We start from the raw sequence: 13,959 nt of genomic DNA on the forward strand, positions 1-13,959 counted from the left end.
GTGGATTAATATTTGAAGACAGACTTAAAGGGGTTGTACCAAACTATCCATAGGATGGGGGATAACAATCTGATCACCCTTGGACCCCCACCGATCATGAGAACAGACCTCAAAGCTGATGAGAAGGGGGGTCCTGTTCTCACTAATTGAGGCATGTCGGTCATGTGTCCTACACTCTAATCAGTATTATTCGAGATTGTTGGAGTCCAACTACAGAGACCTCAGCTAATCATGATATCGGGACCCTCAGTGATCCAGATAATGGGGGGTCTTGGTCTCACTAATGGGTGTAGTGACAGGACAAGCATGCATCCTTCTGCTGCATAGTAGTGTCAGAAATTGCTGAGCACAGCACTTCGCTAACTTCGGCACTCCCATAGATTGTGAATGGGAGTGCAGGACATTAGTGACAGTGGGATCCTCATCCTCTGTGGTTCCATTCTTGTGATCAGCTTCTTTATCACCAAATTCCTTAAACCCCTGATTCCATTTCCTGCAACTTTTGTAGTGTGAACAATTTCTTTAAACTATTCAGCGTAAATGAAGTTTAAATAAATGGATCTTTATATGAAGTATTATGGAATGCGGTGGTTAAGTGTAAACCTATAGTATATGTCTTGTCATGGCAGTGGACTAGAACCAAGGAATTAGCAGCTGTCAGACTAGCTGACCAGGCGATTATCCAGGATGTCTGAGACCACGTGTGATGTGTCCTGTCATCTGAAACAACAGCACTAGGAAAATCATTCCAAGCCTTACTGCTAGGGCACTAACCACACGTGTAGGCTAAGCAACGTATTATTATTGCGGTGTCTGCTATTATAAAACCATATACAAATATTATTTCTGAAAACACAATAGAATTATTGCAGCCTAAGAGACTTCAGCTTTGTGTCCAAGGGAACAAACAACTAGTTATCGGTGATTTCTCAGACTCAGGATGATGTGACACTTGGCACAGAGGTCCCCACAATTCTTACAATGATCCCATTCTTTGTACAGTGTTCAGCTCAGATTATGCATGCGATATACAGCGATTATGTCAATCAGAACTGCGTCCTGGATATTGTCACAATGTCAGCTTTACACTAACTGGCTTTATGGGAAATTGACCCTAGAATATATACAAGTACACAAGAGGGATGCGTTATCTATATGGGGCTGCTGAAAGAGGGTCCTGAAAACTGGCTTCCTATCTGACCAAGGTCACATCTGTAAGGATCCATGAATGTTTTCCTTGTGTTAAGATTACTATCATTTTTTTATATGTAGATGTGTGAATGATATGCGCCTCGCTGCTAAATATGCTGGAGCTATAAAACACATAAATTATGTATACACCTTTTTTTTTACTAATGAAATCTACAAACCATAAATTTTTTTCATTAGATGGGGTGTGGCAAGGGTGGGTTCCCAAGCAATCCTTAATATAAGAGATCATTATCATAAGCTTTTATATAAAGATTATGTTGCAAGTATCACATAAATCCCAAAATTTGGATACATAAACACAAAACTGAACACTGATACGATGTAAAGGCAGTCCCCAGGTTACGTACAAGACAGGTTCCATAGGTTTGTTCTTAACCATATACTTCATAATTGTAACCCCAGCCAAATAATTTTTGGTCTCTGTGACAATTGGATTTTAAAAATGTTGTGTTGTCATAAGAACCAGCATTAATAATAAAGCTTCATTGCAGATACCTTTAATAACTGTAATAGCTACTTATTGTAGCCTAAGGCAAAAGTACAGCAAATTACCAACATCCAGGGGTCCGTTTGTAACTAGGGGTCGTCTGTAAGTCGGGTGTCCTTAAGTAGGGGACCGCCTGCATGTGGGTGCTATGCAAACAATCATTTTTAATAATTAATAATAAAAAATAAACACATCTGTATATAATAAACATAGTAACGTCAGTAATACTCCTTAACTCCTACCTGGCTGGAAGAGATTGTATCCACTATAAAGCCAAACTGATGGATTTCTTCTGATCCATTCATTTTAACCATCAACTTGAGGAAAAAGAAGAACACCCTGGAGTCGTCAGCACATGAATGTTTGGAATAGCTGCAGCCAAGTTTGATAAGAGAAACTGAATCCAACAAAGAAACTTGCTCTGGTTGTGAACTGAAGGCTTGGCTGTTACTGAGAGGAGCTGATGGAAAATAAGGAGAATAAATCTGATAGGCTGTGTTTATGTAGTGAAAATTTTATGAGAGGTACTGAAGCTATGCAATGTCTACCACCGCCCATTACACAGCAGTCCTCCTCCTCCTCCTGCACAGCCTGGAAGAGAAGACACCCAGCTGCACTTCACACATCCAGGAGGGTCACTGACCATGACATGGTGGAGGGGAGGGCTGATGTACACAGCGCACATCAGGACATGGACTGCCCTGTTACCAGGAATACCACTAGTACAGAATAGGAGACAACACTCTTATATATTATTACTATACATATAGTTCATGGTCCTCTGCAGCTTTAAACCTTTGTATTGGAAGAGTTAGAAACATAGGTGGCTCCCACAGGAGCACTTGGCATGCCGCAAGCAGCTGTGCAAAACATTGGTGCAGAATAGACACTAGTAATTGTACCCCAATGTAAGGCTACATTTACACGAATGCATGGGGGATGTACACTCACCGGCCACTTTATTAGGTACACCATGCTAGTAACGGGTTGGACCCCCTTTTGCCTTCAGAACTGCCTCAATTCTTTGCGGCATAGCTTCAACAAGGTGCTGGAAGCATTCCTCAGAGATTTTGGTCCATATTGACATGATGGCATCACACAGTTGCCGCAGATTTGTCGGCTGCACATCCATGATGCGAATCTCCCGTTCCACCACATCCCAAAGATGCTCTATTGGATTGAGATCTGGTGACTGTGGAGGCCATTTGAGTCCAGTGAACTCATTGTCATGTTCAAGAAACCAGTCTGAGATGATTCCAGCTTTATGACATGGCGCATTATCCTGCTGAAAGTAGCCATCAGATGTTGGGTACATTGTGGTCATAAAGGGATGGACATAGTCAGCAACAATACTCAGGTAGGCTGTGGCGTTGCTACGATGCTCAATTGGTATCAAGGGGCCCAAAGAGTGCCAAGAAAATATTCCCCACACCATGACACCACCACCACCAGCCTGAACCGTTGATACAAGGCAGGATGGATCCATGATTTCATGTTGTTGACGCCAAATTCTGACCCTACCATCCGAATGTCGCAGCAGAAATCGAGACTCATCAGACCAGGAAACGTTTTTCCAATCTTCTACTGTCCAATTTCGATGAGCTTGTGCAAATTGTAGCCTCAGTTTCCTGTTCTTAGCTGAAAGGAGTGGCACCCGGTGTGGTCTTCTGCTGCTGTAGCCCATCTGCCTCAAAGTTCGACGTACCTTGCATTCAGAGATGCTCTTCTGCCTACCTTGGTTGTAATGGGTGGCGATTTGAGTCACTGTTGCCTTTCTATCAGCTCGAACCAGTCTGCCCATTCTCCTCTGACCTCTGGCATCAACAAGGCATTTCCGCCCACAGAACTGCCGCTCACTGGATGTTTTTTCTTTTTCGGACCATTCTCTGTAAACCCTAGAGATGGTTGTGCGTGAAAATCCCAGTAGATCAGCAGTTTCTGAAATACTCAGACCAGCCCTTCTGGCACCAACAAACATGCCACGTTCAAAGGCACTCAAAACACCTTTCTTCCCCATACTGATGCTCGGTTTGAACTGCAGGAGATTGTCTTGACCATGTCTACATGCCTAAATGCACTGAGTAGCCGCCATGTGATTGGCTGATTAGAAATTAAGTGTTAACGAGCAGTTGGACAGGTGTACCTAATAAAGTGGCCGGTGAGTGTACGGTTGCAAGCTTGTGGCCGTAAATACGTCTTCCATAGATGGCAATGGGTGCAGCCAGGGAGCAATTTGGCTGTATGTGTGCACGGCCGTACGCCATGCATCTCTATGGAGAGGGGAGGGGTCACTCATCCTCTTTTCCAGCACGCCAGACTTATGCCCACCCAGCCATAGTCAGGCATAGGTTCATATTAATGCAGCCTAATAGTTTATACTTTGAAAAAAAGTGTCCTATAAAAGAAGGCTCTGTTCATGTTTGTATTTTCACTTTCCATCCTGCGCTATGGTATTTTTGGCAGCAAAATAGGGTTTTTTTATATTCTCTATGACATAGCTGTTTTTTCAAAATCATAATTCCATTGTGTATGTAATTAGAAAGCACTGCACTTGTGAACTGTGAAAGCACTGCACTTTGTACTAATTGATGCAGGGTCTGTACTGAGACACAGACAGACACAGATAGGGGTACATTTACTTACCCGGCCTATGGAGTTCACCCAAAGTGCATTGTCCGACGACAATGCACTGTGCTGTGATTCGCAAAGATCGTGCGTCCAATTTCCTGCATGTGTCGCTTCCCCGCTCAGGTCTGCGGAGTTCACCATCTTCTTCCTGGTGCATGTAAGTGCATTTTTTGTGACACAATTTGAATATTAAATCCCAAGCTCAGTCTCAGTTAGTCCGATCCTGCAATGCCTCCCCCCCCCCCGATTTCTGTCCATTTAAAGCCGGCGCCGATGTGCCAAAATCAGATCACGTGTGACACAATCCGCCGCAAATCAAAAAATTTTCCAAAATCTGACGAAAGTGCGTTTCACGGACCCTTAGTAAATAAAATTGAACAGCAGTCCTTTCCTACTGCCCGGCCCACCCTAGGTGGTGGGTAGACAAGTAGGAGAGGTTCCCTCACTGCACCAAAGTGCAAAAACAAAACAGAACAAGACAATACAAACAACTAAGAGAAATCACAAAAGCCGCATCAATACCAAGAGGAGGAATGCAATACAGAATCACACAGAATCACAGAGCAAATAATAGTCAAAACACAAGCCAAATGTCCAAATATGAGGAGACAGAGATTAGAATCACAAGAAAAGTATGCAGCTAACTAGGAATCTTCTATAGCCAGTATCCTTACAAGGGTGGGCAGAACTCTTATCCGATATCAGAGCCCCGGTCACAACAGTGATTGGATCAGAACTCTGAGATTTGGGCAAAACAGATGAGCAATGAGTAATGTGAATAGAGGGAGACACTGTCAATAATAGCAAGTTAACTATCAATGAACCAGAGCCAAGCTGCAGGAAAGAGATGGATGTGGTGTTAATCAATTGAAACAGCTAGCAAGCCAGAAGCCATGTTCACACTGAGAGTGTTAAAGAAAGTCACAGAGACAAAATCAGCAGCTCCTCAAATGCACTACATGGACAGAGGAAAACACTGACACAGATGTTAAACTGATCTGCAGTTTTTGTTTTAAGATAACAGCTCAAGTAATATCACCCTATTGTCTAATGGGGAGATAAAGCATTTCACAGGTTCCATTGAGCTTCCCGTGTAATGCATGAACTTTTGAGGTTGTCCCGATTGTAAGAAGCTCTTTGTAAGCACTCTACACTCAGGTTACTAGACAAGATACCCAAATTATTAGTCATAAAGCGTATTTTAAGATCTGTTTCCTAAACCAGAAAACCCCTTTAATGTGTATGGCTTGTGTATGTAAGTGATAAGATTTGGTGATAATTTAGCAATGTGTATTTTAGTTAATTCTATGTATAATTGGTATTGTTAAAAACAATATTATCTGTTAAGATACACATCTCATATGTATACAGGGAAGGGAGCAAAGGTGAATCCCCAAAACTGCCAACATTTCTTATTTTTTTTGTTTTGAATAAAATCCCTGATTTGTGCAAAATATTATTACAATGACATAATTAGGAGCATGTTTCATAGATATATAAAATGAACTGAAGTCAACTTGACATTAATCCACCCTATATGCTGATTAGTCTACATATACACAAAAATTGTCACAGGTGACCCCGCTGCCCGGCCCCGATCTGGAGTCATGGCACGGGTGCCCCCGCGATCCATCTTGCGGATCGCGGGTACACCCGTGCTCCGCCCTTGTGCTTGCCACTGCCCCGCTCTGGATTAGTACTTACCCTTCCCGGCTCCTGATGGCTCCGTCGCGGTCCCGTCCAGGCTGCAGGTCTGCCTCCTGTCTAAGAGTTTAAAGGGCCAGCGTCCTCCTTATTGGCGCTGGCATTCCCAGCACTCCCAGCATTCCCTGTCGGATCTTCAGGTCATTCTGTTGAAGAGAAAGCCTGTGGTGTTCCCATGTTCCTGTGGTGTTCCCGTGTTCCTGTAATCCTGTGGCGGTCCTGTAATCCTGTAGTGGTCTGGTTATCCTGTGGCAGTCGTGTATCCCAGTGGTCTTCCAAGGTCCTGCCAGCCGTCCTTCCGAGGTCCTGCCATCCTGAGGTCCTGCCATCCCGAGGTCCTGCCATCCCGTGGTCCTGCCTTCTCGTGGTCCTGCCTACACGTGTTTCTACCTTGGCTGCCACCGCGGGCCTAGTTGCACCCGTGGAGCGACCTAGTGGCTCCCGCTGCAGCAAGACCATGCCGCTTTGCGGCGGGCTCTGGCGGGGACCAGGAGTCCTCTTAGACTCCACTTCTGGGGTTGCGGCTAGCATCGTTATCCCCCATGGTGGTCTAGGGAGTCCACAGACTTTAGCCCCAGAGACTCACCCCAGTGTGTGACAAAAATGATATCAACATGACCCAAAATTATTTGAGTAGTTCTCACCTTCTCATTATAGAATCAAACTTTTTATTTAGTATGTAGTACATGGTTCCCACAGAGGGTGAAATTATGTAATGAACTGGGAGGAGTGAATTTATAGGGAAATATAGTCTCTATGGTTTTCTTTACTTATTTTTAAAAAAAGGAAGTGTCATGAATGATCAGCTATAAGCCTTTGAACTTTTCCATCACGCTGTGGATGTTGTATATCTGGACTTTTCAAAGGCATTTGACACTGTGCAGCATAAAAGTCTGGTACATAAAATGAGACTGCTGGGAATAGGAGAAAATCTGTGTATTTGGGTAATTAATTGGCTTAGTGATAGAAAACAGAGGGTCGTCATTAATGGCACATTCTCAGATTGGGTTGATGTTACCAGTGGAGTGCCACAGGGGTCAGTATTGGGGCCACTTCTTTTTAACATTTTTATTAATGACCTTGTAGTGGGTTTACACAGTCAAGTTTAATTTTTTTGCAGATGATACTTAGCTGTGTAAAGTAATTAATACTGATGTCTATAGTCTACAGAGGGATTTGTGGAAGCTTGAGGAGTGGGCAGAGAAATGGTTGATGAGGTTTAATGTAGATAAATGTAAAGTTATGCACTTGGGCTATGGAAACACGAAGTATAATTATGTTCAGTCAATTACTTGGTAAAACTGGAGCTGAAAAGGACTTGGGGGTATTGGTGGATGGTAAACTTAATTTTAGTGACCAGAGCCACTAAAGCAAATAAAATTATGGGATGTATCAATAGATTCTCATGATAAGGACATAGTTTTGCCCTTATACAAATCCCTGGTCAGACCACACATGGAATATTGTGTACAGTTTTGGGCACCAGTATATAAAAAGGACATAGTAGAACTGGAACGGGTGCAGAGGAGAGCAACCAAGATTATTAGGGGAATGGGGGGATTAGAATACAATGACTGATTACTAAATGTGGAATTATTCAATTTAGAAAAAAGACGACTGAGGGGAGACCTCATTACAATGTACAAATACCTGAACAGACAGTACAAGGATCTCTCCAAAGATCTTTTTATACCTAGGCCTGTGACCAGGACAAGGGGGCATCCTCTACGCCTAGAGGAGAGGCGATTTCACCATAGACAAAGGTTCTTTACTGTAAGAGCAGTGAGACTGTGGAACTCTCTGCCGCAGGAGGTTGTTATGGCGGACTCTATGTACATGTTCAAGAGAGGCCTGGATGACTTTCTGGAGAGCAAAAATATCACGGGTTATGTGGATAAAACATTTATTTAATTCTTAAAGGTTGGACTTTATGGACATGCATCCAGCCTTATATACTATGATACTATTATGTGTAGCAATGTTTGTGGTTTTCACTTGTCTTTTTCCAAGACTAAAAATTACATTGAAATGACACATTGCACATGACCCAGTGTATTTATAATTCTAGTAAAAACACTTCACTAACTGTGGGAACCTCTGATGGCATCCAATTCCACTTTCAGCAAACATAAAAAAGCTAGAATTTCAGATTTGAAAAATGCCAAATGTTGTATTATAGGACTTACTCAACTATTTAAAGTAGAGGTAAATATAAGGGGCTACTTGACAGTAAAAAAAAAATTAGTATTTGTGCTACAGTTACACATATTGGAAGATCAACAGATTATTTTCCTTTTTTTATTTTCAAATGCTTAAAAAAATGCAATATCTTCTTTTTTATTTGCATATTCAACTCTAGTAGCTTTGCAGTAGGAATCACCCACTGATCTAATCTAGTAGTAGTAAGGAATTACCTTTTCTTATAACTCAGTGCTGAATTATGTTTCTCTGTTATTTATTTACTAGGGAAGTGGTGTGAACCAATGGCAACAGACCCAGAGGTGGCACTCAGAGCACTTTCTGTGGGCACTCAGGCCCTCACCCCAGCACAGAGTTCAGCAGACAGGACTCAAGGCCTCCTGCAGTCTGCGGCCACGCCGGATGTGCCGTGCTCAGGGCTATTTTTAAGTGTCACATCTATGGCTGCCTGGGACTACAGAAGGAGCAAGAAGGTGTGGACAGAGCTGGATGATTGGAGCTTTTGCTCTGGGCTCTGCATTTCATCCCGTCTAGGGGACCCGGAGGGAAGCTACATTATTAATAAGAATTTCTCCTCCTACTTTCTACTGTACTGGTGTCTTCAAGATGCCAATACGATTGAAATCTGTGACAAAGTAGAGAGCGATATTAATGCATAAATTGTCATGTTGGCACTTTACAATAAAAAGGTGGGTATTTTTTTTGTAGTTTGGGCAATCATTCTGTAAAAGGCCAACACCGCACTAAGGTATTTCTCTACACAGTCTGCCAGGGTTTATGTGCAGAACACAATAACTGGACCAGGGGAATGGTAAAAGCAGGTTTGTCATTAATTCAAGTCCAGGAGGAATGACTGATGGCATTGTAGATTTCTATGAAAAGATGTTTTATTTTTTGATAAGCCAAGGTATTTGCTAAAGCAGGTGTGTTAGTTATATTAAAGGGAACCTGTCTTCAGGAGCTCTTTTTCTGGTTTCCCATGTCCCTATAGAGAATAGTGTACACATTTCCAAAGGGTTTTTATAATAAGATAAAAAGAAGTTATAAAATATAAGTTATTCCCATGGGAGTGGCCAATGAGAAGCGGTCTCCCCCCACCCTCGGCAAACAGCTCTGTCATGCATCAATTTCAAATAAAAATTGTCCCCATATCTCTTCCCCCTGTCGCTTCTTCCCTCAGGACATCATACATGTCTACCCCACTCCTCACTTGCCACCCCATTGGTCTGGGGAATTAGCTCTGCATACAGAAAGGTAAACTTTGATCTAACTTATCTTCCTTTCCAAAAAAACTGTTTTACTATAAAACCTCTTTGGCAATGTGTGCACTATTCTCTATGGGGATATGGGGGAGCCAGAAAAAGGGCTCCTGATGACAGGTTCCCTTTAACAAGTCAGCTGTATAAAAGTTCTGTTTCTGTTCTACGATTCCTTAAAGATTTATAAATCAAAATGATGTGCAATGTATGGTAAAGGGCAGACTAGTCTAAAGGCCAGATAAAAACTTTATAATAAATTTGCACTTTAGAAATAAAACGAATATATTTTATAAATGAATGTTATCTAACATCATATTGGCTAGATATAGGCACAAACTCTTTTATCTATCTATCTATCTATCTATAATTCCAGTCTGGCTGATCTCTTGCAATCTAGTAATGTCATTGGTGTCTCTATGGAAAAAAACAGGGCATCTACTTACATAAATCATGTCGGCCTTATATTCTTCAAGATCAGTTTTTAATAATCCTTCTGTTATTTCTGTCATACCATGGACATTTCTAAAGCTTTACAGTAAATATCATATAAATATAAATAATCTTATAAGTTTTTTCATTCCAATGTTAAACTTTTTTCAGATTTTTTGGTCAGTGGGATCAGGGTGCTGTGCCCCTTTGACTTATTTTTATGTGGGGCTAGCTGTGTAGACCCCTCATATATTGTATAACTTTTACATAGTTGTAAAGCCAAAGGACACTAATATCATTAACTGATCTTTTTAAAGGGAGTTTGCTAAGGGGGGGGGGGGCAGTTCTACAAGGTCCTGCCAGTGCTTGCACTGAATTTCAGTCAGCAGGCAGGGAGTTCATGGATCATATTTCTTTATGATACAAGGACTTATGTCCTGTGCAATGTGTTTATGTTTAAGGTGTCTGTGGGATCGGACCAGACGTGTCCATTTCCACAGGCTGAACACTTTCATTGCAGCCACCCTCAATGCAGATCAGATCAGCCCTATATTCTGTGCTGATTCCACTAAAACTATACAGTAAGCAGGTCAAAATCCATGTCAGAAAGTCCCAACAGCTCCCAGACAAGAAAACTCCTATAAAACAACTGTCTAATAATGTTTAGGTCCTTCTCGTGCCAATAAAACTGCTTTGACCTGTGATAGCATCTGGCACTATGCTGTTAGCAGCAGATCCTTTAATTTCTGTCTACTGCAAAGACTTGTTTTTCCAGCACTTCCAGTAATTAATATGGCTGCACAAAAGTAGCAAATTACATCACTAGTCTGCCCTTCACTTCACAGACCCTATCTACGCCAATAACTCTCGACTACCACAAGATATTTATAATGCCTGTGTCTCCGGATATGGCAGAGGGTAATGCCCTAGGGTAGTGATGGCGAACCTTTACAGACTAAGGCTACATTCCCACTGCCGTGAGCCCGCCGCACCGTAGCACGGCGGGCACACGGCAGCGCGGGGAGAGGAGGAGGAGGTGAGCGCAGCTCACCCCCGCCCCTCTCCATAGCGATGTGTGGCCTTGGCGCCGTAATACGGGAAAAGATAGGACATGTCCTATCTTTTCCCGGGCTGCGGAGCGGTACGGTGCCGCACATGTGCTGCACCGTACCGCTCCCATAGGGCGCCGCGAGCCCATAGAAGTGTATGGGGGACATATATCGGCCGCATATACGTCGGCCGTATATACGTCCCCCATACTCTAGTGTGAATGTAGCCTAAGTGCCCAAACTACTAAAATAAGACCCACTTATTTATCGCAAAGTGCCAACTTGGCAATTTAAGAAGTAACTCATTGTTTCCTGCTTTATCACAGTTTTCAATTGTATTAGAGTCCTGTGGAGAGTAGGAGGAGAAATTCTGATTATTATTGTAGCTTCCCTACAGGTTTCACCAAACTGGGAGAATTGAAGGGTCTGTAACAGGAGCTCCAGTGATAATCCAGCTCTGTCCACACCTTCCCACTCCTCATGAAGTCTCCCAGGCAGCTTAGGATGTGTCACTTTCAGATAGCCCTGATTATGGCACATAATGGGTGGCCTGGGTCTGCAGGAGGAGGCCTTGAACTTTGTGCTGGCTTGATGGGAGAGGGCTCTGAGTGCCATCTCTGGGACACTTGCCATAGGTTTGCCAACACTGCCCTAAGGTAGTGGTGGCTAACCTATGGCACAGGTGCCAGAGGTGGCACTCAGAGCCCTTTCTGTGGGCACCCAGGCCATCACCAGAGATGATTCCAGGTATCTTCCTGCAGTACCAGGCAGCCCAGGACTTGCTGTGCACAGATCTATTTTAAAGTGACAGCTCTACCTGGGACTACTGAAGGAGTGGGAAGGTGTGGACAGATCTGGATTATCATTGTAGCTCCTGCTCCGGCCCTGACAATTCTTCCTGTTTATGGGACCCTGGAGGGAAGCTACAATGATCATCCAAATGTCTTCTATTTTCTGCTTTATTCGTGTCCTCATGGTGCTGATATGAATGAAAGCTGTGACAGAGCAGGGAGTATAAATCCTAAATTAAATTTCTGTGTTGGCACTTTGCGATAAATAAGTGGGTCTTGGTTGTAATTTGGGCACTCGGTCTCTAAAAGGTTCGCCATCACTGCCCTAGGGTATAGATGCCAATGCTACCTTGGTACTTCCAATCTTAATAAGCAGTCCATAAAGCTTCAGTATGTGTTTTCAGACTTGAAATGTTCACTATATCCCTTGAAAGGAATAAGTTTAAAGAACCTGGGTTTGGATTTGGATACTTTAATCTGGAAGGTTAAACTGTGCTGAAGTGAACAGTATCATCTCCTTTTCATGTTTTTTTCAGGCGGGACACTTCTTCATTCACACAAATCTGTCCATTGATGGATTGATATCACTGTAAACGCCCTCCATCATAAAGTACTGGTGCTTCTCCAGGAGAAACATAACAGGCTCAGGCTGAAAGCATCTAGGATGAGCTGAGATAAATTTGTAACAAAAGAAGCGGTCACATTATACACCTCAGCTGTATCCTGTAACAAACAGAAAAGCTATCTGCTAACGTGTCCTACTTCTTCACAAAAAGAGATCCTGTTTCACATTATGCTGCGATGAAGGAGGTCCAGATGATGTTTCCTTACTGTAATATAGAGGAAGGACTAGTGTCCGATAGGTGATACAGTAGAAAGAACATTGGACAATAAAGAAGGAACAAAACAGGATTAGGATTTAGGATCAGGATTAGGAGTTTTACTTGACTAAAACAGTGAGATTGATTCATTTATTGCCCTCTTAAAAAGTAACTAGAAATGTAAGTACTGGAGCTATTTTATGTGACATTATTTATTAAACCTTATAAAAGTGTCCATTAGAAACCTTCCTCCAGCTCAGTATAAGTAAGATTAGAAACTTGATTGGGTCGGCATTAAAAGATCCTGCTTGTCTTTATCATGAGCCATAAGGAAGAGCTGCACCAGTACTGCCTCTACCTCAGCTACGACAGAAGGTTCCTGCTATGCATGTGTTATGTACTTAAATGGATTTTTGGAGTTTATGGTGGAGCTTTACTAGGAAACTGGTGTACAAGCCCTGGGATAATCAAAATTACCACCTAACAGCCAGTAATGGCCATTATTTCCCACCACCAGGGCAAGGGCACATGGAGGGGACATGGCAGGTGGTGGAGTAGCCCATCGTGTGGGAACTGGCAGCAGGACCTGGCGTAGAAATATACGCTGCCAGTGGATAACGGCTATGAACCACATAATGGGAATAAAGGAGATGAGAGCCACGGAACGCCTGGTATATTTGCAGGTCTCTAGGTTTACCATGACTTGGTCTCTCCATTGAGTAACTTCCAGAGCTTGGGGGATTTCAGCTCTTGGATTTCGAGAAGTAAACTTTGTTCTGGTGGCCGCTGGGTTCCTATAGTAAGCTCTTATTTCTAACTTTATGACCATGAAGCTGATGATCATCTTACCTCTTCTCCCTTTCTTTCCCCTCCCTCTCTCTCTGCTCCTTATGTATTTTCCTGTTGTCTCCCATAACTTGCCTTCTTGTTCTTTCCTCTGGCGGTCTCTTGATTGTCTTCCATCTATGTCACCCCTGCATGCTCCATGTATATTATTCTGAGTGGGGTACGCCTGCTAGCACAGTTCTGCCCGCTATTACAGTTTGTAATGTAATGATTGCTTTCTTAGCTTTTTTTGTTGCTGATATTTCTTTATTGCCCGTTTCCATTGCTGTTGGCCTATGTATAATGAAAATCTAAATCCTGTGCCCAACGTATTTATAGTTTATAAATTTCAATATAGAGAATGAAGTATATCCCACTTATAAAGAAATCACAGTGGAAAGGTTCTATATATAATAGGATTACATTTCATCTTGTCAGCAATGTAAGACAAAGCTTTACCCGTCATATCATAAGAGGCTTTACTCAAGCATTCATAATACCTGAAGGGCTAGTATAACGACTAGATCTATAGATAGGTCCTGCATTTCCGTCATT

At 42.6% G+C, this 13,959-nt stretch overlaps 1 protein-coding gene across 2 annotated transcripts in view; it reads right to left on the reverse strand.

Annotated features, from left to right (window-relative positions):
* The window catches only part of TRIM36 (tripartite motif containing 36), a 53,445-nt gene extending 51,365 nt beyond the window's left edge, over positions 1 to 2,080 (reverse strand). Inside the window, exon 1 of one of the 2 annotated variants that reach the window (XM_072140837.1) lies at positions 1,942 to 2,080. In XM_072140837.1, coding sequence (XP_071996938.1) covers positions 1,942 to 2,013 — 72 coding nt within the window. In that variant the 5' untranslated portion in view covers positions 2,014 to 2,080. The remainder of the gene's footprint in view (positions 1 to 1,941) is intronic. The other variant, XM_072140830.1, reaches the window with a different exon arrangement.
* Positions 2,081 to 13,959: the final 11,879 nt, after the last annotated feature.

This window comes from Engystomops pustulosus, chromosome 1 (assembly GCF_040894005.1).
Source record: "Engystomops pustulosus chromosome 1, aEngPut4.maternal, whole genome shotgun sequence".
In the NCBI taxonomy this organism is placed as follows: Eukaryota; Metazoa; Chordata; class Amphibia; order Anura; family Leptodactylidae; genus Engystomops; species Engystomops pustulosus.